Here is a 27661-nt window from a genome sequence, read left to right as displayed (position 1 = left end):
CTTGGTCTGGCATTTTAAAAAAGCAAAAACAAAACAAAACAAAACAAAACAAAACAAAAACCTAGTATTACATATATGCAATTTTTAAGACTTCCAAATATTACAAAAATACTACCTAATCAGTATGTAACAATTGAAAACTACAGTAATAATGGAAAATTAGATCAACCACGACCATTCCACTTAGCTATGAAATCCTTCAAGAGCCTTCTTCACTCTTTGATCCTGATTTCCCTCCCTCCCATCCACTCTTGAATTCATTGTAGCAATTTTCCCTCTCACTCCTCCAGAATTGTTTTTTCAAGGTTACCACCGATTTTCACTTTAATAAATCTAAACAATTTCATACATCTCATTTTACTTAACCTTTCAGCGATATTTGACCCAATGGAAAACTGTCTCCTCCAAAATTCTGTCTCCATGTTGCTTGTAGGCTATCACTCACTCACCTGATTTTCCCGCTGCCTTTCTAGTCTGTACACCTCAGCCTGATTTGCTTGTTTCTTCTCGTCCCCCACCTTTTAACCCATTGATGTCTTCCAGGAATATGCCTTTGATTTTCCCTCTCTTGACTTTTACTATCTTGTATATTCTAATGATCCTCAAGTTTACCTCTCCAGCCCAGATCTCTCTCCATAATTCCAGGCCCGCATATCAAACTGCCTACTTGATACCTCTTTCTGGATAGCTATTGCAAACTTAACATGTCCCAAATTGAGCTCCTGATAGTCTTTCTTAATATTTGCCTTTCATGTCTTTCCTAATTGAGTTAATAACAGTTCTATGAGTTGCTCTGCTAAAAAACTTGGTGTCATCTTTGACTCCTGTCTTTTTTTTTCTTTTTTTCTTTCACTTTTTCTTTCTCTTTTTCTTTTTCATACACATCACATCTCATCTGTCAGCAAATCTTGTCATGTCTTCCTTCAAATATATCGAGAATCCAAACACATCTTCCGTGACCAATAGACTATCATCTGTTGTTTATATTGGTGTAATAGGTAACTAAATGGTCTTCTTGTTTGTTTGTTTCTTCTTTTGTTTTTCCTCTGTTTCCGTTAATTCTAAACACATTGGATCTAGTAAAACGTAAGTCGGATTGTGTCCTTCCTCTGCTCAAAGCCTAATTGCCTCCCATTTCGCTCAGAGTACATGCCAAAACTCTTCCTAATGCCGACAAGGCCTGTGTATGATCAGGTGTCTCCTTCTCTCTCTCTGATTTGAACTCCTTTCTACCCCTTTCATTCTGTCCAGCCATACTGATTTCTCACTACTCTTTAAGTACTTCGGACATACTTCTGTGCTTGCTGTTGACTCTATCTGGAATGCTTTCCCTCAGATACCTCATGGCTTGCTTTTTCCTTTTTTGTTTGTTTCTCCTTTCAGGTTTTTGCTTAAAAGTCACTTTCTCAGCAAGGCCTTTCTTGGCCATCCTGACTAGTACTTCAACTACCCTTTTCCCTATAACACATCAAAATGTGATTTCTCTGCTTTAGTTTTTCTCCTCTAATACTGTATATTTTGCCTGTGTAGCTTATTGTTATTGTATGTTTACTTCACTCATCTTTCAGAAATCCTTGATTAAATTTATTCCAAAGTATTTTGTTCTTTTTGATGCTTTGGGGAAGGGGATTTTTTCCTTATATTTCTTTTTCAGCTATTTCATTGTTATTGTTTAGAAATGCAACTGATCTCTTGATGCTGATTTTGTAATTTTTTTTACTAAATATAATCTATTGTCAAATTGGTTTCCATACAACACCCAGTGCTCATCCCAACAGGTGCCCTTCTCAATGCCTATCACCCACTTTCCCCTCTCCCCCACCTCCTATCAACCCTTAGTTTATTCTCAGTGTTTACGAGTCTCTTATTGTTTGCCTCCCTCCCTCTCTGTAACTTTTTTTTTCCCCGACCCCCCACCCATGGTCTCCTGTCAAGTTTCTCAGGATCCACATATAGGTGAAATCATAGGGAATCTTTCTCTGCCTGACTTATTTCACTTTGCGTAATACCCTCCAGTTCCATCCACGTTGTTGCAAATGGCCAGATTTCACTCTTTCTCATTGCCAAGTAGTATTCCACTGTATATATAAACCACATCTTCTTTCTCCATTCGTTGGGTGATGGACATTTAGGCTCTTTCCATAATTTGGCGATTGCTGAAAGTGCTACTGTATACATTGGGGTACATGTGCCCCTAAGCATCAGCACTCCTGTATCCCTTGGGTAAATTCCTAGCAGTGCTATTGCTGGGTCCTAGGGTTGTTCTATTTTTAATTATTTTAGGAAGCTCTACGCTGTTTTCCAGAGTGACTGCACCAGTTTGCATTCCCACCAACAGTGCAAGAGGGTTCCTGTTTCTCCACATCCTGGCCAGCATCTGTAGTCTCCTGATTTGTTCATTTTAGCCACTCGGACCAGCGTGAGGTGATATCTCAGTGTGGTTTAGATTAGTATTTCCATGATGAGGAGTGACGTTGAGCATCTTTCCATGTGTCTGTTGTCCATCTGGATGTCTTCTTTGGAAAAGTGTCTATTCATGTCTTCTGCCCATTTCTTCCCTGGATTATTTGTTTTGCGGGTGTGGGGTTTGGTGAGTTCTTTACAGGTTCTGGATATTAGCCCTTCCTTTATGTGATATGTCATTTGCAAATATCTTCTCCCATTCTGTCGGTTGCCTTTCGGTTTTGTTGATTGATTCCTTTGCAGTGCAGAAGATTTTTATCTTGACGAGGTCCCAATAGTTTATTTTTGCTTTCCATTCCCTTGCCTTTGGGGATATGTCAAGTAAGAAATTGCTGCAGCGGAGGTCAAAGAGGTTTTTTTCCTGCTTTCTCCTCAAGAGTTTTGATGGTTTCCTGTCTCACAGTCAGGTCCTTCATCCATTTTGAGTTTATTTGTGTGTATGGTGTAAGAAAAGTCGTCTATATTCATTCTTCTGCATGTTGCTGTCCAGTTCTCCCAGAAGAAAGAGACTGTCTTTTTTTCTCATGGGATACTCTTTCCTGCTTTGTCAGTGTTTAGTTGGTCATACATTTGTGGGTTCACCTTTGTGGTTTCTATTCTATTCCATTGGTCTGTGTGTCTGTTTTTGTGCCAATACCATACTGTCTTGATGATCACAGCTTTGTAGTAGAGGCTAAAGAGACAGAGTGTGAACAGGGGAGGGGTAGAGAGAGAGAGACAGAGAGAGAGAGAGAGAGAGAGAGAGAATCCAAAGCAGGCTCCAGGCTCTGAACTGTCAGCACAGAGCCCAATAGGGGGCTTGAACCACAAACCACGAGATCATGAACTTAGCCGAAGTCAGAAGCTTAACTGACTGAGCCACCAAGCCACCCCTGCATCTTTATGTTGATTTTGTATCCTTCATCCTTGGAACATCTTTTTGGTGGTATCTTCAGGATTTTCTGTATATAATAACATATCATCTGCAAACAAAGACAGTTTTATTTCTTCTTTTCTGATTTGGATGCCTTTATTTCCTTTTCTTGCCTGACTGCTTTGGCTAGGACTTCCTCTATCCTGTTGAATAGGAGTAGTCAAGTGGGCAACTTTGCCTTGTTCTTGAACTTAGAGTAAAAGCTTTCCGTTTTTTACCACTGCATATGATGTTGGCTATGGGCTTATCATATTGGGCTTCATTATGTCCAGGTGTGAAAATTCAGTACCCACATTGTTGAGAGTTTTTATCCTGAAAAGATGTTGAATTTTGTCAAATGCTTTTTTCTCCCATGCTGGGATGATGATATGATTTTTTTTATCCTGTTAATGTGGTGTATCAAATGTATTTATTCTATTTGATTTCTGAAGGATAATTTTGCTGAGTAAAGTATTATTGATTGGTAGTCTTTTTTCTCTTAGCACTTTTAATATGTAATCCCACTGCCTCCTTGCATGGAAGGTTTCTGCTGAGACATTGCTAATAGCCTTATGAGGGTTCACTTGTAGTCACATAGTCTTTCCTCACTCTTTTTCATTCTTTTGACTTTGTTCTCTGCTGACTGGATAAATTGATAGTTCCTGTCTTTCAATTCACATTTTTTTTTGCTTGATCCATTTCCTGTCAGTGATCACTTTTGCTTTTTTCATCTCCTTCATTATACTCTTCAGCTCCAGGATTTTTGTTTAGTTAGCTTTTAGTATTTCCAGCTCTTTGTTAAGCTTCTCATTTTATTCATAGAGTGTTTTTCTGATTTTATTGAATTGGCTTTTTGTGTTTTTCTTGTAACTCACTGAGTTTCCATAAAACTGCTATTTTTGAATTCTCTTTTGAATAAATTACAGATCTCCATGTGTTTCCGATTGATTACTGGAAGATTATTGTGATCCTTTGATGGTATCATATTTCCTTGATATTTTATATTCTTTGCAGTTTTGCATTGCTGTCTTTGCGTTTGAAGTAGCAGTCACTTCCTCCAGTCTTTAATGACTACCTCTTCAGTGTGTCCAAACCTGACTTTTTTGCTCCAGTGGTATGCTGGAAATTCTCTGCAGGACACCTGGTTTTCCAAAAAGGCTCTCTCATCCATGGGTGATCATCTTAGAGAGTGTTTTCTAGGGGGGGACTCCCAGATGTGGCTGAGAGGGAGGGGCTGGAGGCACTTTATGGGCTATTGCTATGTCCACAGATTAGACTGTAGTATGTCTGCCTGTTACCTGGTGCACGGTTAGGCAAGACTTTTCCTCGGTCCCTTGGAATATGGCTCCTGCAAAGGCAGTTTTGCCAGTGGGTGGATAAGATGCCAGTTTGTTGTAGGTGGGGAGACACAACAAGGTACATCTTGTTCAGCTATCATACTGATATCGTTCTGACATATGGGTATTTTAAAAGTAGTTTTTGCCCTAAGATATTTCCCTGATTTCTTCTTTCATTTTATATGGACCTCATGCTACTTTAAAACTTTGTTGAAATTAGGCATTCTTATTTTTAAAAGCAAAGCCAAAAATAGAGCACAAATCTAGTTATTACTCCCATGTCTAAGAGTCACTGCCTTTAGGCAATGAACTCTAACTTTTTAGTGTAACCTTCAAGGTTCTTCAGAATCTTTCCTGACTGATCTCTTACTACTTGCTTCCATGTATTTTATGTTTGTTTTTCCAAGTTCCTAAAAGCTTATACTTTTTCCTTTCAAGGCACCTAGATGCCATCTGTGTAATCTTTGTGCTCACATTCTAATCTCTAAGAAAATGGTTTTCTCTTGTTTTTTTTCCCTGGTGACCTCTGCTGTTTATTTTCCCTCTTCAGTAAAGCCTTTCTTGTCCTCACTTACAGCTTTTCACATGTCAATTCTTACAAATCGCATTGTATTCTAATTGTATATTTATCTGTGTTTGAAGCACCAGATGAGTATTTCCTTGTGTATGGTTGGTACTTCAACACTGTTCTCTGAATTAATCAAATTAAGTCAGATGGGTAAAATTCAGAACTTGATGAAAATTGTCTTTTTATCCTTTTTCAGTAAAATAATTAGACAACATTGGCTTTTTTATGGCTTTTTAATGGCTTTGTTTTTTTTTAAGGAGGGAACCTGGTTTACATATGAAGAAGTTAAAGAAAGGTGAAAATGAAAAAGGGACATCAAAAGTATCTGTGATCACACCAGTGTTGCAGAAGGCAGATGCCCTAACTGGTGGTCCACTACAAAAGAATGATGGCAGTCATTTCAGTGAAAAGGATCAGCATGAAAGCAGGTAAAATCTATAAATTCTTTATGTGCCTGTGAAGGAATTTTAGCAGTGATTACCTTTGTGGAAATAAAATGCTGTAGTGTAGGTAGGTCCAAGCTAAAGCAAGAAATACTCAACATATCAAACACCCTGCTTGAAAAGTTGTGATGAGGGTAAGTGACTTTGTCAAGGAGCAGTTTCAATAGTCACCATGGAAGCATGGAAGATGAGTAAGTGTAAACAACTCCTTACAGCATTTCAATAGGGAAAGGTAATAGACAAATGGATGATAACTGAAAAAGAATGTGAATTGCAAAGGCATTTTCTTTCTCTTTTTATTTTAAGATGGGAGCTTTTAGAGAATGTATTCTGTTGGAAATGATCAATAGAGATAGACATGGTTAGTTAATTTAATTTTGTTTGTGTTTCCAAACATTAGGAAGTTTGTTGATTGTATTACATTATCTTTTAAAAATTATAGGGGCGCCTGGGTGGCGCAGTCGGTTGAGCGTCCGACTTCAGCCAGGTCACGATCTCGCGGTCTGTGAGTTCGAGCCCTGCGTCAGGTTCTGGGCTGATGGCTCAGAGCCTGGAGCCTGTTTCCGATTCTGTGTCTCCCTCTCTCTCTGCCCCACCCTGTTTCATGCTCTGTCTCTCTCTGTCCCAAAAAAAATAAATAAAGGTTGAAAAAAAAATTATAGTAATCGTCTTTAGTACTCTTATTCATGTGATTTTGTGCAAGAAGTTGGTTTATTCTGAATTGGTTCCACAATGGGGTATTCTCATACAATTGAATGTGCAGATTTAAAAATATATATGTATGTATGCAAGTATATATATATATATATAAATATATTTATATATTAAATATATTAAATTAATTAATTTAATTAAATAATTAAATAATTTAAAATAAGTAAATTAAATTAAATTAAATAATTAATTAATTAAATAATATATATTTATATAGCTATATATATTTATATATATATGGCTGTATAATTTCTTACATGTATATTTATTATATGTATATTATATGTATAACATACATATTATATATGTATATGCATAATATACAAACTATATGTATAATTTCTTATATATGTTTATATAAGTATATGTGTATAAGTTCTATATGTATATATTTGCATACACACACACACAGACACTTATCATAAATGTATGCAAACACTGAGGCCATTCTGAATAAAAGTAATCCTTCCTTGATGATTTTAGATATCCAGCGCCTTTGATAGTATCACAAGTAGCTATGATTTTGTTAGGGACTTTAAAGTATCTGGTTCTATTAAGTTAATATTATTTAGGTTCTGGGGAAAGGGGAAGATTTTGTTTATTTACAATTGGAAAAGAAACTAGTGATCCATAACAGAATATTCCTTTTGGACTAGAGAGCTCTAAATTACGAAAACCATGCTTCCTGTAACAACAGTGCCATTGACACCGATTGTATGCTCAATAAGTATGTGTTGAATGTGGGGATAAACAGTGGAATGAATGAATGAATGAATGAATGCCTGTTGAGGAACTTCTCTAGAAGAAGCAAATCTTTAGTTTATTGAAAGTAGATTTCCCATCTTGCCAAGTATAAAGTCTCTTAAAAAATCTGTAAGATTCAGAAATTGTTATGTATCACTATAGCTAGAAATCGAATCATAATATAGATTCATTTGCTGTCATATCAGTTAGAAACACTGGAGTATTACTTTAACCACATAGTATAAAACACATGCTTTGAAGGCACATTCCTGGGTTTGAATTCAGGGTCTGTTCTTGGCCAGCGACTAGGGCTTCTTGGGCAAGTCCCTTCGACTTTCTGTGCCTCATTTTCTTCCTGTGTAACATACCTAATATAATAACCTACTTCATAGGATTGTTGTGGGGCTTCAAATACCTTGAAGACATGTAAAGTGCACATAGTAATGCCTAGAGAGTAGTTGCATAGTGAGTCTCCAACACGTTAATATCATGATTGTTAAAAAGGGGTTCTTTCATATAGGGACTTAACTTGCACTTTCTGAGTAGGTTTTAGTGCCAGTAAAAGCTTATTTTTAGTAAAATGACAACAACACAAACAATGGTATTATTCCTATCAAATAATGCAAGTAGCATTAGGATTTTCCTTTGCTTTTGTTAGTTTTTACCTAAATTTAGTACTTTGTTGTGCTTGCTTCAGCAGCACATATACTAGAACTGGATACACCTAATCCTTTGTGAATATTAGCAGTAGTATGTTTTCGATGTTGTTTAATGTTACTCTGTTGTTTAATCCCCTTTGTAGAAAATTAGTTTCAAATGCAGAGATTTTATATCAGAAACAATAGGTTTAGATACGCTTTGTATTTTAAGTATTTAATATTTGCCTGAAAACAATTGTTGTTTTTTTTCAGACCTGCAAAGAAAATTTCTAAGAAAAAGAACAAGGTATGCAAAAGAGACAATGTAATTTTATTTTATTTATTATTTATTTTATTTTTATTTTATTATATTATTTTGATACATATTTGTTAGGAATATTGTTCAGTGGCAAAAAATTACTTTATGAAAGATGTAGTGAAAAAATAGAAAATCTTCCTTTGTTGTAGAGACATTTGCTGTGAAAAAGTTACTTAGAAATACTAGCTATGGATAACAGTGTCTTTTTGATAAAAATCTGTTCTTTTAAAAAGTCTCTATGGTTTCGCTTTTAAATGTTCATTCACTTATTTTTAAAATGTATTTTGAGAGAGAGCATGCACAAGTGGGGGAGGGGTCGAGGGAGAGGGGGAGAGAGAATCCCAAGCAGGCTCCATGCTGTCATTGTGGAGGTCAACGTGGGACTCAAACTCAGGAACCCTGAGGTCATGACCTGAGCCAAAATGGAGTCGGATGCTCAACCGACTGAGCCACTCAGGTGCCCCTGTTTTTGCTTTTATTAAAAGATGGCTATTTATCACTTCTCTACACCTAGTATATTTTATAAATATTTGGGGGACATTTTGAAATGGTATTATTCATTGGTAGGTCAAAAAGCAAATTACCTCTATGGATGACCTTGTCGACTTCATTCAGTCATCTGAAACAGCTTCAGAGCATTGTGAGTTGCCTTACTCTAAGAATTTCATGTTGCTGATTGAACAACTTGGCATGGATTGTAAAGGTAGGAAGTCTTTTTATGTATATTGCTGTAGTAATATGTGCACACCTTGCCTACTACTGCACCATAGAGCACTGCTGTATTATAGAGCTGCTCATCTCAGAAATATGTTTTATTTGAAAATAAAAGGAGCACTATTGTATCCTCTCAGCCAAAGAGTCATCATTTCTACTGTACCTTTCTTAGTGGGAATGGCACATCTAATGTGTTTGTTAACTCTGCTTCTCTTCTGTGCCTTCACCCAGGTCAGGTCATTATTTTTCTCCTAGATGACTGAAATAACCTCAGGACTGTTTTCCCTGCCATTCTACCTCCCAGGACCTCGGTCTACACTGCAACCATAATTAGTATATGTTTTAAAAAATGTGTCTTTCATCATGGTACCCCCTTGCTTAAAGCTTAGCTATTACTTCTCATTGCTATTAGGTTAAAGGCCACAGTCCTCTGGCTTCATCTTGTATTGTTTTACATCCTTCTTTCCATCTGTGTCTTATCCACTGTTTTAGACGTTTCTTCCTGAGAAAGAGATTTTCGTATCCAACATTTTTAGTTCATATATGAAGTTTAGTTCATATATGAAGTGTGTCATTTGATAGTTTTGACATATGTTTACACGTATGAAATGATAACCATAATCCAGACAGTTAACATATTCATCACCCTTAAAAATCTCATGTCTCTTCATATTCCCTTATCATGAAGCTGCCAAATTGTTTTCTAAAGGAGTTGTACGGTTTTCCATTCCCACCATCAGTCTGTGAGAGCACCAATTCCTACATACATATTCGTGAACACTTAGTATTGTCAGCTTTTTAAATCCTAGCCATTCGGATGGATATTTTGTATATATCTCATTATGATTTCAATATACATCTCCCTAATAACTGATGATGGTGAGCATATTTTCATGTGCTTGTTTGCCATCTGTGTATCTTCTTTGAATTGTCCAAATCTTTGGTTGTTTTAAAAATTTGTTTGTTTGTTTTCTTAGTTTTTGAGTTTTCAGAATTCTTTGTATATCCTAGACACAGTTCCTTATTTTGTTTTCTTTTTTTTTTTTGTGGTTGTTGTTGTTGTTGTTGTTTCCACTGAGGCATTTTATTTGCACATATGTATTACATCCCTAGAAAAAGAATCCCAGGATTTCCCCTTCTGTGTGTTTTCATCTTCCTTCTTCATGGTCCATGACTGTAGCTGAGGTGGTCAGTATAATGAAACCAAACTGAGCAGATTATTCTGCCATTTTTCTAGATCTTTGCATTGTCCATCAATTCGGGGGCCAGTCACTCCATCCTTGCTTAACCTGCCTGTGAGTTTCACATCAATTTACCCAACTCTGTGATCATCAATGATTTTAAATTCACCACTGTAACCATGCTTCATCATCACAGTTAGAAAGTGGACAATGTCTTTGGAGCATGGTCTAGTAAGAACCTGGCGTTTGCTTCTCTTTTCTGTATTGTTATGCTTTGGGGAGCATCTGCCACGACATTCACATGCATCATGATGGTGGCACAGAAAGATGGTGGGAAGAGCTAGATACAGTTCCTTTCTCACTGCTCTTTTTTTGCAAGGTTTTTCTTCTCCCACTCTGTGAATTTTCCTTCTCTCAACAGTGTTTTTGAAGAGCAGTTTTTCGTTTTGGTGAAGTCCAGTTTACACATTCATTTGTTCTTGTATGATTGTTGCTTTTGGTTTTCATATCTAAGAAATATTTCCGTAGCACAAGGTCACAAAACTTTTCTCTCATGCTTTCTTTTAGAAGTTTTATAGTTTTAGGTCTTACATTTAGATCTATGACCCATTTTATATTCTTTTTTATTCGTGATACAAAGTATGTATACAATGTCATTCTTTTGCATATGGATATCTAGTTGTTCCAACACCATTTATTGAAAAGGCTGTGTTTTCTCCACTTTATGCCATTGCTCCTTTGTCATAATCAGTTGGCCACATATGTGTGGGTTTATCTGTTCTGTCTCATTGATCTCTTTGTCCATCTTTGTACCAATATTATGCTGTTTTAATCACTGCCAGTTTATACGGATTTTTGAAATCAGGTAGTGTTTGTCATCTTGCTGTGTTCTTTTCAGTGTTCTTCCGCTACTCTGGATCCTTTGCATTTCCACGTGAATTTTAGAATCAGTTTGTCTGTTTCTTAAAACAAACAAACAAACAAACAAACAAACAAACATACAAACAACTCTGGTGGTCTTCTGGAAATTAAGTTTAGATTATGTTGAATCTACAGATTTATTTGGGGAGAATGGGCTTCTTGACAATATTGAATCTTTTAACCCCTGAACAGAGTATATATCTCTCCCTTGATATAGGTCTTTTAAAATTTTCTCAGTAATATTTTGTAGTGTTTAAAGTATAGGTCTTTCTGTCTTTTATTATATTAACCGTGATTATTTTTTTTTATTTTCAGTGCAGTTGTAAATAATACATCTTAAATTAAATTTTTTTAATGCTTACTCTTGAGAGAGACAGAGCATGAGTTGGGGAGGGGCGAAGAGAGAGGTAGACAGAATCTGAAGCAGGCTCCAGGCTCCAAGCTATCAGTACAGAGCCCGACGTGGGGCTTAAAATCACCAACGGTGAGATCATGACCTGAACCTGAGCCCAGTGCTTAACGAGCTGAGCCACCCAGATGCCCTGAAATTTTAATTTTTGATTCTTTATAGCTAATATATAGAAATACAGATGATTTTTGTGTAATGATTCTGTATCCTCCAACCTTGATAAATTTATATGTATAGATATATTTAATATTAGAGAGAATATATGAGCAGGGGAGAGGGGCAGAGAGAGAGAGAAAGAGAGAGAGAGAGAGAGAGAGAGAGAGAGAGAGAGAGAGAGAATCTTAAGCAGTCCCCATGCTCAGTGCGAGCCTGACATAGGGCTCCATCCCATGACTCTGGGATCATAGCCTGAGCTGAAATCAAGAGACAGACACTCAACCGACTGAGTCATCCATGTGCCATGATAAATTCATTTATTAATTCTAGTAGCATTTTTCTTAATGCTGTCAGATTTTCTACATAAGCAAAGGTCATAAGAATTCATTTTTAACTACTATTTTACTAACAATGGTAAATATTGTAGACTTGTAGCCAATTCATTCTCTGTCACAACTAATCAGCTTTGCCATTGTACTATAATAGCAGCCAATAGATACTGCATAAATTAATGGAAATGGCTGTATTTTGATAAAATTTAATTTACCAAAACAAGTAACGTGGCCCATAGGCTGGAGTTTGCCAACTTCTATTTTGTGACCATGTCCTCGCTAGTAGAGACAGTTTCACTTCATTTTCTATCTGGATGTCCTTTGTTGCTTTATCTTGTTTGATTGCATTGGCTAGAACTGCTAGTATAGTGCTGAACAGAAGAAGTCATTCAGTGAATGTCATTCCTGTCTTCTTCCTGGTCTTATAGGAAATGCATTCAGTTTTTCACCAGTATTTATAACGTTAGCTATAGATTTATCATGCCTTGTTTTGTTTTGTTTTGTTTTAAATCATATTGAAGCTCCCTTGTATTCCAGGATTGCCGAAAGTTTTTATCTGGAACGGATGTTGAATTTTGACAAGGAACTTATTTTATCTACAGAGATAGATACGGTTTTTGAATCTTAAACCAACTCTGCATTTCTGGGATAAACCCCATTTGGTAACAACAAATTATCCCTTAGTGTATTGTTAGATTCCACCCCCCACAAACACACATGGCTGTAGTTTAATTAATTAATTAATTAATTAATGAAATATAATTTATTGTCAAGTTAGCTAACGTACAGTGTATACATCGTGTTCTTGGCTTTGGGAGTATATTCCCATGATTCATTACTTACATACCACACTCAGTGCTCATCCCAACAAGTGCCCTCCTCAATGCCCATCACCTATTCTCCTCTTTCCCCCACCCCTCCATGAACCTTCAGTTTGTTCTCTGTATTTAAGAGTATCTTATGGTTTGCCTCCCTCTCTGTTTGAAACTATTTTTCCCCTTATATTCCCCCATGTTCTTCTGTTAAGTTTCTCAAAATCCACATATGAGTGAAAACATATGATATCTGTTTTTCTCTGAATGACTTATTTCACTTCACATACTACCTTCCAGTTCCATCCATGTTGTTGCAAATGGCACGATTTCATTCTTTCTCATTGCCAAGTAATATCCATTGTGTATATAAACCACATCTTTTCCCATTCATCAGTTGATGGACATTTGTGTTCTTTGCATAATTTGGTGATTGTTGATAGTATAAATGTTGGGGTACATGTGCCCCTATGAATCAGCACTCCTGTGTCCCTTGGATATATGCCTAGTAGTGCAATTGCTGGGTTGTTGGGTAATTTTATTTTTAGTTTTTTGAGGAACCTCCACTCTGTTTTCCAGAGCAGTGGCACCACCCATGCATTCCCACCGACAGTGCAAGAGAATTCCCATTTCTGCACATCCTTACCAATGTCTGCTGTTTCCTGTGTTGTTAATTTTATCTACCCTGACCGGTGTGAGGTGGTATCTCAATGTGGTTTTGATTTGTATTTCCCTGATGATGAGCGACCTTCAACATCCCTTCATGTGCCTGTTGGCCATCTGGATGTCTTCTTTGGAAGTGTCTATTCATGTCTTCTGCCCATTTCTTCCCTGGATTATTTGTTTTTCGGGTGTTGAGTTTGGCCAATTCTTTCTAGGTATGGGTACTAATCGTTTATCTGATGTGTCATGTGCAGATATCTTCTCCCATTCCGTTGGTGCCTTTTAATTTTGTGGATTGTTTCCTTTGAAGTGCAGAAGCTTTCTACTTTGATGAGGTCCCAATAGTCCAATTTTGCTTTTATGTCCCTTGCCTTCAGAGATGTACTGAGTAGAATTTGCTGTAGCCAAGGTCAAAGAGGTTGTGGCCTGTGTTCTTCTCCAGGGTTTTGATGGTTTCCTCTCTCACATTGAGGTCTTTCATCCATTTTGAGTTTATGCACGGTGTAAGAAACTGGTACTGTTTCATTCTTCCGCATGTTGCTGCCCAGACCTCCCAGCACCATTTGCTAAAGAGCCTATCTTTTTTCCATTGGATACTCTTTCCTGCTTTGCCAAGGTTTAGTTGGCCATACATTTGTGGGTCCATTTCTGGATTCTCTATTCTATTCCATTCGCCTTTGTGTCTCTTTTTGTGCCAATAGTATACTCCCTTGATGATCGCAGCTTTGTAGTAGAGGCTAACGTCTGGGATTGTGATGCCTCCAGCTTTGGTTTTCTTTTTCAACATTACTTTGGCTATCTGGGATCTTTTGTGGTTCCATACAAATTGTAGGATTGTTTGCTCTAGCTCTGAGAAGAATGCCGGTGCAACATTGATTGGGATTGCACTGAATGTGTAGATTGCTTTGGGTCATTATCGACATTTTCACAATATTTCTTCTTCCAGTCCATGAGCATGGAATTTTTTTCTATTTCTTTGTGTCTTCTTTAATTTCTTTGATATGTTTTCTATAGTTTTCAGGATACAAATCTCTTATAGCTTTGGTTAGGTTGATTCCTAGGTATTTTATGGTTCTTGGTGTAATTGTAAATGAGCTCGGTTTCTTGATTTCTCTTTCTGTCACTTCATTATTGGTATATAGAAGTGCAATCAATTTCTGTGTGTTGATTTTGTATCCTGTGACTTTGCTGAATTCATGTATCAGTTGGAGCAGCTTTTTGGTGGAGTCTTTCAGGTTTTCCATGTAGAGTATCATGCCATCTGCGAAAAGTGCAAGTTTAACTTCTTTGCCAATTTGGATGTGTTTTATTTCATTTTGTTGTATGATTGCTGAGGCTAGGCCTTCCACCACTATGTTCAACAACACTGGTGAGAGTGGACATCCCTTTTGTGTTCCTTATCTTCGGCGGGCAGGGTAGGGGGGAAGTTCTCTGTTTCTTTCCATTGAGGATATTCGCAGCAGGCTTCTCATATATGGTTTTTACTATGTTAAGGTTTGTTCCTTGTATCCCAACTTTCTTGAGGGTTTCTTATTAACAAAGAATGCTGTATTTTGTCAAATGTTTTTCTGTATTTATTGACAGGATCATATGAATGATCGTATCCTTTCTTCTATTAAGGTGATGTATCAATTTGATTGATTTGCGAATATTGAACCAGCCCTGTAGCCCAGGAATGAATCCCACTTGATCATGGTGAAGAATTCTTTCATATACTGCCGCATTGGATTTGCTAGTATCTTGTTAAGAATTTTGGCATCCATGTTCATCAGGAATATTGGCCTGTCATTCTCCTTTTTAGTGGGGTCTCTATCTGTGTTGGGAATCAAGGTAATGCTAGCCTCACAGAAAGAGTCCGGAAGCTTTTCTTCCATTTCTTTGTTCAACAGCTGGAAAAGAATCGGTATTAACTCTGCTTTAAATGTCTTGTAGAATTCCCGTGGGAAGACTTCTGGCCCAGGACTCATATTTGTTGGGAGATTTTTGATAACTGATTGAATTTCTTCGCTGGTTATGGGTCTGTTCAAATTTTCTATTTCTTCCCATTTGAGTTTGGGTAATGTGTGGTTGTCTAGGTATGTGTCCATTTCTTCCAGGTTGTCCAGTTTGTTGGCATATACATTTTCATAGTATTCTCTAATAGTTGTATTTCTGTGGTGTTGATTGTGACCTCTCCTTTTTCATTGGTGATTTTATCTATTTGGATTCTCTTTTCTTTTTGAGAAATCTGGCTAGGGGGTTATCAAGTTTATTTATTCTTTAAAAAAAATAGCTCTTAGATTCATTGATCTGTTCTACTATTTTGTTGTTGTTGTTGTTGTTGTTGTTGTTGTTGTTGTTTGGGGTTTTTCTTTTGGATTCTGTAGTGTTTATTTCTGCTCTAATCTTTATTATTTCTTCTAATGGCTGTAGGGTTTCTTTGCTGTTCTTTTTCTAGTTTCTTTAGGTGTGAGGTTCCATTTTGTATTTCGGATTGTTCTTATTTCTTGAGAAAGGCCAGGATGGCAATGCGTTTTCTTTCTAGGGCTTCCTTTGCTGAATCCCGAAGGGGTTGGACTGTCATGTTTTCATTTTCATTTGCCTGCGTGTATATTTTTTAATTTTTTCTTTCAGCACCTGGTTGACCCATTCTTTCTCCAGTAGGATGTTCTTTAACCTCCATGCATTTAGAGGCTTCCCAAACTTTTTTTTTTGTTTGATTTCAAGTTTCATAGTGTTGTGATCTGAAAATACGCATGGTATGATCTCCGTTCTTTTATATTTATGGAGGGCTGTTTTGTGACCCTCGGTGTGATCTGTTTTGGAGAATGTTCCACGTGCACTTGAGACGAATGTGTATTCTGCTGCTGTTGGATGAAAAGTTCAGAATAGATCTGTCAAATCCATCCGGTTCAGTGTATCATTCAGGGCCTTTGTTTCTTTACCGATTTTGTGCCTAGGTGATCTGTCCATTGTTGTTAGGGAGTATTAAAGTCACCTACAATTTCCATATGATTATCAATATGATTGCTTATGTTTGTGATTAATCAATGTATATATTTGGGGACTTCAAGTTGGGGGCACCAACATTTACAATTGGTAGCTCTTCTTGATGGGTAGATCCCTTAATTATGATATAATGCCCTTCGCCATCTCTTGTTAGAGACTTTAGTTTAAAATCTCATTTGTCTGATCTAAGTATGGCTACCCCAGCTTTCTTTTGACTTCCAGTAGCATAATACATGGTACTCTATCCCCTAACCTTCAATCTAATGGTGACCTCCTGTCTCAAATAAGTCTCTTGTAGACAGCATATAGATGGATTTTTTTTTTCATCCATTCAGATACGCTATGTGTTTTGATAAGGGCATTTAGTCCCTTCACATTCAGAGTGATTATTTAAAGATATGGATTTCATGTCATTGTGTTGTCTGGAGCTTTCATGCTTGTGGTGATGTTTCTGGTCCTTTGTAGCCTTGACAACATTCCACTCACAGAGTCTCCTTAGGATCTCCTGCAGGGCTAGTTTAGTGGTCATGAGCTCTTGTAGTTTTTGGTTTTCTGGGAAAGCCTATCTCTCCTTCTATTCTGAATGACATCCTTGCTGGAGAAAGGATTCTTAGCAGCATATTTTCCTATTCAGCACATGGACTTTTTCCTACCATCGCCTCCTGGCCTGCCAAGTTCCAGCGGGCAGGTCTGCTACTACCCATATGTGTCTACCCTTGTAGGTTAAGGCCCGTTTGTCCCTTGCTGCTTTCAGAATTCTCTCTTCTCTTTGTAACTTGCCGCTTTCACTATGATATGCTGTGGAGATGACCTATTCTTGTTGAATCTGAAGGGAGTTGTCTGTGCCTTCTGGATTTGGATGTCTGCTTCCTTCTCCAGATTAGGGAAGTTCTCACCTATAATTTGTTCAAGTAAACCATCTGCCATTTTCTCTCTCTCTCTCTCTCTTATGCTGGAACTCTTATGATCCAGATATTATTACATTTCATCGAATCACTTAGTTTTCTAATACTCCCCTCATGGTCTAATATTTTCTTATCACCCTTTTTCTTGGCTTCATCATTTTCCATACTTTCATCTTCTATGTCACTTATTCTCCCCTCTGTTTCCTCCATCTTTGCTGTTACTGCATCTAGTTTATTTTGCATCTTATTTACAGTATTTCTTAATTGCTGTCACTATTTCTTAGTTCCTTGATCCCTGCAGCAATAGATTCTCTGCTGTCTTCTATGCTTTTTTGTAAGCTCAGCTGTTAATCTTACAACTATTATTCTAAATTCTTGAACCGATATATTGTTTATATCTGTTTTGAGCAATTCTCTAGCTCTCATTTCTTCCTGGAGTTTCTTTTGAGGAGAATTCTTCCATTTCATCAGTGTTCGATACTTTATGTGTTTTCCTAGTTGTCATGTGTCCTGCACCTTTGAGCACTACTATTTTAAAAAGGGGTCATATACTATCCAGGGCCTGGCCCTTCAACATGTATCTTTGGAGGATGTTTCATGCTCTCTGTTGTGACTCTGGTTGCTTTATTTCCCTACTCATATTGGTGGGTTGGCCATTCCAGAAGGTGTGCTTAGATTTGTTCATGATGTAACCTTGGAAAAGAATTTAAACAGTGGGGGGTGGTGGTGATGGAAGATGCCTTATCTCAAACAAAGGGAGAAATGACAGGGGCAAAGGAAAAGAGAAGAAGACAAAAAATTGACCAGGCAGAGAACCAGAGAAAGTATACAACTTAATCCAGGCAGAGAAGAGAGAGAGAGAGAGAGAGAGAGAGAGAGAGAGAGAGAGAGAGGAAAATAAGAAGGAGATACAGAAGAGGTGCAGAAAGAATAGATTAAAAATCTCCATGACCTGGCAAGTTGTCCCCAATGGCGGCCCCTGGAGATGTTTATGTCACTCTGTAGCCCGGATTCCTAGATTTCCACATCTTCTTGACTCACTGCTGTGTTTGAAGGATGTGGTAATTTCAGGTCCCCCTACTTTTCTGCCATGTTGACACCCCCCCTCTTTAATGTAGTGTTAGACTTGATTTGTGGATGGTTTCTTCAGAAATGTGCTCCCATGCTTATGACAGAATTTTCTTTCTTATAGTATCTTTGTCTAGTTTTGGTTTCAGGTAATGCTAGCCTTATAGAATGAGGTGAGAAATATTTCTCCTCTCCATTTTGGGGGGAGACTTTGTGTAGAATAGATAACATATCTTCCTAAAATGTTGGATGAATTCACTAGTGTAGCCAATTGGCCCTGGAATTGTTTTCTGTGGAAAGATCTTTATCTAAGACTTTAGTTTCTTTTTTACATATAGAGTTAGTTAGCTTATCGGTTCTTTTTTTTCCTTTATTTTATTTTATTTTATTTTTTTATTTTAAGTTGACTTCATTTCATTTCACTTCATTTCACTTCATTCCATTTCATTTCATTTCATTTCATTTCAGGAATCTTTACACCCAACATGGGGCTTGAACTCACAATCCAGAGATCAAGAGTCACATGTTCTACCAACTGAGCCAGCCAGGCACCCTTCACTCTTGATTGAACTTTGATCATTTCTGTCTTTCACGGAATTTACCCACTGCATCTGAGTTGTCAAATTAATTATATAAAGTTCATGATATGACTTTGTTATTTTTTTAGTATCTGTGAATTTCCAGTAATGTTAGTTACATTACTAATTTCTGATATATTGTTAATACTTCCCTTGTTTCTCTTCATTTTGGGATCAGTCTTGGTAGAAATTTATCCTTTTTTCACCTCCTGAAAGCATTTGGTTTCATTGATTATTCTCTATCGTTCTTCTGCTTTCTTTCATGTGATTTTTGTCTTTATTAGTTCCTTTCTTCTGCTTGGTTTGGGTTTAATTTGTTTTAGTTTTCTAGTTTCAAAAGGTGGAACCCAATGTGATAGATTTCAGACCTTTCTTCTTCCTCATCTTCTTCATCCTCTTCTTCTTTTTCCTCTCCTTCTTCCTCCTCTCCTTCTTCCTTCTCCTCCCTCCTACTCCTCTCTTCCTCCCCCTCCCCCTTCTTCTCTTCTTCTTCTTCTACTCCTCCTCCCTTTCCCTCTCCCTCTCCCTGTCCTCCTTCCCTCCTCTTCCTCCTTCCTCCTCTTCCTCTGTCTTCTTGCGCCTCCTTTATGCTCCTCCTCCTCCTCCTCCTCTTCTTCTGCTCCCCCTCCTTCCCTCCTCGTTCTTCTTCTTATTCTTCTAGATACTGTAGAAATCTATTGGCATTATTTTACCAAAATTTTTCTCAATTGTGAAAAATTAAAATCAGTTCTTCAACCTTTAGAAAGAAAAAAGAAGAAAATCTCTTTACTATAATACATCATGAAAATAGGCTATCTGCTTGCCACATTGTGTGTGTGTGTGCGTGTGTGGGTGTGGTTTTTTTTAATTACACTATGGCCACAATCCATTTCACACAATTTTTCAGACAGGTAAATAAATACCAAATTATTTCCTTTCAGGCCAGGCACAAAACTTTAAGGAATAGACCCTAGACATGTATGTACTTGACAGAGCAGGCTCCTGGTTGAGCCAGGCAGTTTTAGTATCATTTCCAGGGGTCAGCAATCTATGTTCCATGGACTGAATGTGGCTTGGCTTGTTTGTATATGGCCCTGAGGTAAGAAAAGTTTTAGATTTTTTAAAGGGTTGTACACAAAGCAAAAACAAAGTACTATGTGACAAAAGTATATGGTCTACAAAGGTTAAAATATTTACAGTTTGGCCTTTTACAGAAAAAGCTTGCAGACCCTTCATTTATACCAATGTTGTACAGAATTCAGACGGTGCAATTACAATTCCGAGATAATGTTCCTTTATTCTGACCCAGAATGTAGCAACATCCTACAAAGATGTTCCTCTGATGTCATGGGTTAGAATTCCTTTTCTCTTTTTTCTTCATCTTCACATCATTAAAATTCATCCTCATCTCTCTCTCCATGAGTGTGGAGATTTTTCAATTTTTCATTTAGTAAGGCAGCGATTCCTTTTGCATTTCTGGCATCTATTTGCTCTCCCCAAATGTTTCTCTTTGCTTTTTCATAGGGATAACATTTAAAAGTCGGATAGGCTCTGATGCCAGCTTTCTGGCATGTCTGAGCCGAAGCCTGACAGTCTATTTTTCCAGCTTTCACTTTTCCTTTCATCGTCTTAGCCAAGAGCTTAAACTCTGGAGCAACATTTTGGCAAGGTCCACACCAAGGAGCATAGAATTCAATCACCCGGTGATTTTTCCCTTGTATAACTTTTTCATCGAAAGTCTGAGTCATTAGATTTGTGGATGCTTGAGGTCGAAATCCCGTGCCCCAAATCTCTCTTCTAGCCATTGTAACTGTGATACTGAAAAGCTTTATTTGGCTTTTTGGGGGGGGGGATCTTATCTCAGGGTATCTCTGAACATTTTCTTGGGCACAAAAAGAATGATACTTTTGGCAGTCTATACTGCCCATAGTAACTGTCCAGTTAGTGTCCGGGCCATTCTTTTCCATTCTGGCATTAGGACTTGACATGGATGACACCATGGGAGTAGAAGTCAACCATCCAGACTTCATCATGGTTTCTTTGTTTAGCTAGTTCATTGAAAGTGGTGGGTGTCAGGGAGGTCACTGAAGGTTCCTAAGATCCTCTATGAATTCCAAGATCTGTTGTTCAGCAGAGTGATGTCCTTCTTATTCATGAACCTCGGATTGGTTGAATACAACTGTTGTTGGATCCGCCTGAATGTTATACGTGTGACAGGGTCCCTCGTGAACCGTACCATCTAGTGTACCAAACTAAAGCTGACCACGCAGATGCTTTGATGCTTTTTGTAACTCTGGCAATAAAGCTTGACATGGTGGACACCATGGCACAAACAAATCAACAAGGCACGGTTCCTGTCATTGGCAGGAACATTTTGAGGTCCAAGTGTGGCAACATGAGAATTACCACTTTCTTTGGCAAAGGCTAGTATATCATAGAATCTTCTTTCCTTGATGAATTTCATATTCTTTGGTTCCTTGTCCTTTAAATACTGCTAGACATGGCTGAAATACAGAGAGATTACTACAGATGTCTGGTGCAGAGGGACAGTCAGCCTTACCAACTTGAATTGTTCACTTTTGAGTAGCGTTTTTAGTTCCCTCAACTCAGGATCATTTGGATTTTCATGTTTTCCAAAACTAAACGATAAGAGCCACAGATGATGAGCCAATCGATCCGTTAGTGTATTTGCCAAAAGTAGCTCAAAATCTGGAAGACTATGCATGATTTCCAAATATATTTCTCGAGCATCCAATGAATTAAGGAACAAAACGCTGCTTTTCTCTCTGGTATTTAATGGGGCGCCAGAGGAAAATAGGCAGTAGTACTTGTGATAATATCCAGACTTTTACAAAGTTTGTCCTGGGTGGCACAGTCCATCCATCCTACATTAACCAGACCATCCAACATGCCCCTGAGCCTGAGTCGTGTCTATGAAGTTAAACAATCTCCTCCTTTGCAACAAAAAGTGATCAGCTGGCCAATACCAGCAGCAAAAGCAGTGTCTATGGAGTGAACACAATTTCCTGTCCATAATTCCGTCACTGGGTTTCTAACGTGCTGCATGGCGAAACTCACCAAACTTTCCTTTGATCTGTCCCCGTGATATTTCACCGTGGCCGTTCCAGACCTAAAAAGGAAGAGGCTGGGAGATCCGTTGACTCCTTTCATTCGGCAAAACATTCTATCATCACCACAGTTAACAGAACCAATTCAAAGTAATCCATCTACTTCTTTAACACAGTCTCTCCATGTGGGAGCTAATTCATGGCAGTGTGAACATCCTGGGGAGTAAAAGTTCACAAACCACAGTTCTCCAGAATGAACAGCAGCATCCACTTCTCTTCTATTCAATGTCATGCTTTCAAGATCATCATCATAAGTACAAAAATCATAACGATCATAATCCCAGCTTTCATACGGGCCACCTTCTGGATCATCTGCAAGTCCCTTTTCTCCGTATTTGTCATACTTTTCCCACAGATCTTCATCTTTGAGTACTTCATATGCTCTATTTATTTTTGAAAATCACTCTGTACGTTAGGATTATTCATTTGGTTGGTTGGTTGGTTGGTTATTTATTTATTTAGTGTTTATTTACTATTGAGAGAGACAGAGACGGAATGCAAGTGGGTTAGGCGCAGAGAGAGTGGGAGACACAGAGTCCAAAGCAGGCCCCTGGCTCCGAGCCATCAGCACAGAGCCCGATGCGGGGCTCTAACCCACGACCTGTGAGATCATGACCCGAGCAAGCGGAAGTTGGACGCTCAAATGACTGAGCCACCCAGGCGCCCTGGGTTATTCGTTTTTGTTGTTGTTGTTTTGTTTTGTTTTTTAATCAGGATGTAGCTTCAATGCCAACTTCATGAAAGCTTGTCTTATCTCTCTACTGTTTGCAGTCCTGGATACCCCAAGTAAACTGTAAAAATCCTGATCTGTTCCCACGAAAATGGCCATATACACTATTAGGAAACAGAATGACCCTTTTCAGGTCCAGAGGTAGTCATTTTTGTTGAAGCAGACTCCCATTCTTTCTCTGATACAAGTTCTGATGAAAGTGAACATTCAGATATACAGCTGGTTCCAAGTGAGAGAATATGCAGGTTTGAGAACTTGTGTTCACGTTACTCCAAGAGCGAATCAAGCACCATGAAATTTTCTCCCAAAATGTCAATCTGTGTAGGCTCAGTAATCTCCACTTCCTCAGATCACAAAAGATATCAAAATACTTTCAGGAATCTAACCTTCTTAACATTCTGTTTCTCCTTTCTTCCTTGAATCCTAAATGTCTAAATCTTCTCCTTACCTGCGAATGGTCTCTGGCTCATTTCTAACTCCTTGTCATGGAACCAAAACATACGTTTGTAAAGTATAGCGGTGGAGAGTAACAAATATTCAGACTAAAATAAGCAACCAGAGGAAAATCGAGAACACATTGTCCAATACCACCATGGGACAAGTGGTTCTCCTAGGGGTCCTTCTCAGCGTGGGTGTGGTGGACTTGATCTGCGCCAAGCTTCAGGGCCAGGTGGAAACTGCCGGTAAATGCAATAGGAAGGATTTCTGGCTGCCATCAGCCCAGAATAGGATGTGGGGACAGGGGAAGGATGGGGACATCCCATGAGAGAGACTGCTGGCATATGAAGTCTCCGGCAAGACTAGGGTGAAAAGAGTCTGAGTAACTGAGGCTTAAGTGAGAGAAAGGGTCGCAAGAAGCTGGGAAGCGAAGTCGGAAGAAGGGTGATGATGTAGGTAGTGAGAAAAAGATGGGGAGCTAGAACACAAAACCCATGGCAGGGGCCGAGAGGAAGGGAGGGCAGACAGGTGCAGAGGCATTGGGCTCTCCCTTCCAGAAGGACCATGCCTCTGCCACTGCCGCCGCCTCCCGGTCCAGCAGAACCTGGGGCCCGGCCCATGCCCACCTCAGTCTAGGGGGGTCTCCTCCTACAGCTACTCCCCCACCTTCAATTCCAGGCATTGGCGGACCCAGCCCCCACCCACCCAAGTGCCTGCTGTGCGCTGTGAACAAAGCACCTGCTTTCTAGCCACTGCCAGGGTGGGGCGGGGCAGGGCAGGGTGCCTTGGGAACCTGGGGGAGGAGCCACAAAGGCAGCAAGGAGCACCGCACTTCCCTCTTCCTTTTTAATGTATGCATTCAGTGCTATCAGTCTTCATGTGAGTGCAACTAAAGCAGGACTCTACAAATTCTACTATGTTTTCATTTTCATTCAGTTCAGAATCCTTTCTAATTTTTTTTTCTTTTTTCATTACTTCTTTGACCCAGGAGATATTTCGATGTGTTCTGTAGTTCACAAATAGTTGAGTATTTTCCAGAGATATTTTTGTGCTTGATTTCTGATTTGATTGCTTAGTGGTCAGGGAACACACTATTATGACTTCAGGCCTCCTGACTTCTTCCTTTTATTAAGATTTATTTTTGACCCAGAACATAGTCTTTTTTGGTAAGTGTTCCATAGATCCTTGAGAAGAATAGTGGCGGCCAAGTCTACTATGCCCTTGCTGATGTTGAGCGTGTTGAAATATCAGACTATAATTGTGAATTTGCCTATTTCTCTTTTCAGTTCTATCAATTTTTGCTTCATGTACTTTGTTTTTTTTTTTATATGAAATTTATTGACAAATTGGTTTCCATGCAACACCCAGTGCTCATCCCAAAAGGTGCCCTCCTCAATACCCATCACCCACCCTCTCCTCCCTCCCACCCCCCATCAACCCTCAGTTTGTTCTCAGTTTTTAAGAGTCTCTTATGCTTTGGCTCTCTCCCACTCTAACCTGTTTTTTTTTTTTCCTTCCCCTCCCCCATGGGTTCCTGTTAATTTCTCAGGGTCCACATAAGACTGAAACCATATGGTATCTGTCTTTCTCTGTATGACTTATTTCACTTAGCATCACACTCTCCAGTTCCATCCACGTTGCTACAAAAGGCCATATTTCATTTTTTCTCATTGCCACGTAGTACTCCATTGTGTATATAAACCACAATTTCTTTATCCATTCATCAGTTGATGGACCTTTAGGCTCTTTCCATAATTTGGCTATTGTTGAGAGTGCTGCTATGAACATTGGGGTACAAGTGGCCCTATGCATCAGTACTCCTGTATCCCTTGGATAAATTCCTAGCAGTGCTATTGCTGGGTCATAGGGTAGGTCTATTTTTAATTTTCTGAGGAACCTCCACACTGCTTTTCAGAGCGGCTGCACCAATTTGCATTCCCACCAACAGTGCAAGAGGGTTCCCGTTTCTCCACATCCTCTCCAGCATCTATAGTCTCCTGATTTGTTCATTTTGGCCACTCTGACTGCGTGAGGTGATACCTGAGTGTGGTTTTGATTTGTATTTCCCTGATAAGGAGCGACGCTGAACATCTTTTCATGTGCCTGTTGGCCATCCGGATGTCTTCTTTAGAGAAGTGTCTATTCATGTTTTCTGCCCATTTCTTCACTGGGTTATTTGTTTTTCGGGTGTGGAGTTTGGTGAGCTCTTTATAGATTTTGGATACTAGCCCTTTGTCCGATATGTCATTTGCGAATATCTTTTCCCATTCCGTTGGTTGCCTTTTAGTTTTGTTGGTTGTTTCCTTTGCTGTGCAGAAGCTTTTTATCTTCATAAGGTCCCAGTAATTCACTTTTGCTTTTAATTCCCTTGCCTTTGGGGATGTGTCGAGTAAGAGATTGCTACGGCTGAGGTCAGAGAGATCTTTTCCTGCTTTCTCCTCTAAGGTTTTGATGGTTTCCTGTCTCACATTTAGGTCCTTTATCCATTTTGAGTTTATTTTTGTGAATGGTGTGAGAAAGTAGTCTAGTTTCAACCTTCTGCATGTTGCTGTCCAGTTCTCCCAGCGCCATTTGTTAAAGAGGCTGTCTTTTTTCCATTGGATGTTCTTTCCTGCTTTTTCAAAGATGAGTTGGCCATACGTTTGTGGGTCTAGTTCTGGGGTTTCTATTCTATTCCATTGGTCTATGTGTCTGTTTTTGTGCCAATACCATGCTGTCTTGATGATGATCATGTACTTTGAAGCTATTAACAGATACATGAACATTTAAGATTGCTCTTCATTGACACTTTTATGATTATACAATGACCTGTTGTTTATTGCTGGTAATAATTTTTTTTTTTTTTTGCTTGAAACTGTTTTGTCTGCTATTCATATAGCCACTCTAGCTCAGGCTTCTTTGGTCAAGTGTTAGTGTGGTATACCATATTCCTGTCTTTCGAACAAATTTCTGTCTTGACATTTAAAGTGCATTTTGTATAGGTGGCATATAGTTGAGTCTTCCTTTTTTATCCATTCTGACAGTCTGCGTTTTAGTTGAGGGTTTTAGACCGTTTTCATTTACTGTGATTTTTTTTCAATATATGAAATTTATTGTCAAATTGGTTTCCATACAGCACCCAGTGCTCATCCCAAAAGGTGCCCTCCTCAATACCCATCACCCACCCTCCTCTCCCTCCCACCCCCCACCCCCATTAACCCTCAGTTTGTTCTCAGTTTTTAAGAGTCTCTTATGCTTTGGCTCTCTCCCACTCTAACCTCTTTTTTTCTTTTTTCCTTCCCCTCCCCCATGGGTTTCTGCTAAGTTTCTCAGGATCCACATAAGACTGAAAACATATGGTATCTGTCTTTCTCGGTATGGCTTATTTCACTTAGCATCACACTCTCCAGTTCCATCCACGTTGCTACAAAGGACCATTTACTGTGATTTTTGAGATAATTGATTTGAATATGTCATCATGCTGTTTGATTTGCATTTGTCCTATCTGCTCCTTGTTCCCGTTCTCTTCTTTTTCCGCTTTCTTTTAATCAAGTAATTTTTATGATTCAGTTTTATCCATTTATTTATTTATTCATGTATTCATTTATTCATGTATTCATTTATTCACCTATTTATTTAGGCTTCCCAGCTAGAACTTTTCAGTTTTGCTGCTTTAGTGGTTGGTTTAGAGTTTATAGTCTATGGCTTCAGCATCACAGTCTCCCTTCCAGTAATGTTACACCACATCGTATAGAGTTTAGGCAAATCACAAGAGTTGACTTCCATTTCTTCTTTCCTAGACATATCCTTCCTGGGTCAGTGGGATTATAGTTTTCATGATGTTTAGGAAGATTTGAGCCATTTTTTTTTCCTGTCCCTTTCCCCTGCCTCTTTGGGCAATTGTATATTTCCCAGTTGACGTTTTCTCCCAGGTTTCCAATGTTGAACTTCAGTCTTTTGTTTTGTGATGTCTAATATGTGTTTATTCCTACCCATCGTATTGTTCATGGCTAACATAATTTACATCTCTGCAACTACTATTTGTTTTTTAAAACAATAGCTTCCATGCCTCTAGTTATCTTTTCATGCTTTGTTTGGAGATATAGTTAAGTTACTTACAAACAGTTGGATCCTTTAGTCTTGCTCTTACAAATTATTGGATGAATCCAGAGTGGTGATCAGCCTAAGGCAAATTATGATTTTTTCTATCTTAGCTAATGTGAATAGATACTGTCCCTCGTGCTGTGGGAGCACCAGGCAGTGTTTCCTCTGCTCTTTTCAGATTTTTTTTTTCCCTTGATGATTTCCTTCCATGTATGCCCTGGTTGTTACTCTGTTGAATAGCCAAAGGGGACCTTGTGCAGATGCCTAGGGTTCTTTCTGTGTCCTGCTTTCTCCTCTCCTGGATGCTGACCTGTCGTCTCTATCTGCCTTGACTTCACCAGACTCTCAGTTTTGCCACCTTGACTCAAGGAGTCTGGTGAAATCTACTTAAATAATTTATTTATCTTGTTTCGTAGCCTGAAAACTCTCTCAAGACAGTGAGCTTGGGCATACGTGTT

The 27661-nt window shown here is 38.6% G+C and overlaps 1 protein-coding gene and 2 pseudogenes across 21 annotated transcripts in view; 1 reads left to right on the top strand and 2 right to left on the bottom strand.

The window, feature by feature from the left end:
• The window catches only part of LOC109496868 (ankyrin repeat domain-containing protein 26-like), a 243408-nt gene that overhangs the window by 139870 nt on the left and 75877 nt on the right, over window positions 1-27661 (top strand). For 19 of the 21 annotated variants that reach the window (XR_006593561.1, XR_006593567.1, XR_006593564.1 and 16 more), the window contains 3 exons: window positions 5518-5688; window positions 8073-8106; window positions 8686-8821. The exons of the other annotated variants lie outside the window; for them this stretch is intronic. Coding sequence is in view for 12 of the 19 variants with exons in the window: in XM_045051605.1 (XP_044907540.1) it covers window positions 5518-5688; window positions 8073-8106; window positions 8686-8821 (341 nt within the window). In the remaining 7 variants the exon portion in view is untranslated. The remainder of the gene's footprint in view (window positions 1-5517; window positions 5689-8072; window positions 8107-8685; window positions 8822-27661) is intronic. 21 annotated transcript variants of the gene reach the window in all.
• LOC123383648 lies at window positions 9686-10323 on the bottom strand (annotated as a pseudogene).
• On the bottom strand, window positions 20050-22853 carry LOC123383649 (annotated as a pseudogene).

Source organism: Felis catus (assembly GCF_018350175.1).
Source record: "Felis catus isolate Fca126 chromosome F1 unlocalized genomic scaffold, F.catus_Fca126_mat1.0 chrF1_random_Un_scaffold_34, whole genome shotgun sequence".
NCBI lineage: Eukaryota > Metazoa > Chordata > Mammalia > Carnivora > Felidae > Felis > Felis catus.
Note: the sequence above shows the minus strand (reverse complement) of the source record. Positions and strands in the feature narration are given on the sequence as shown.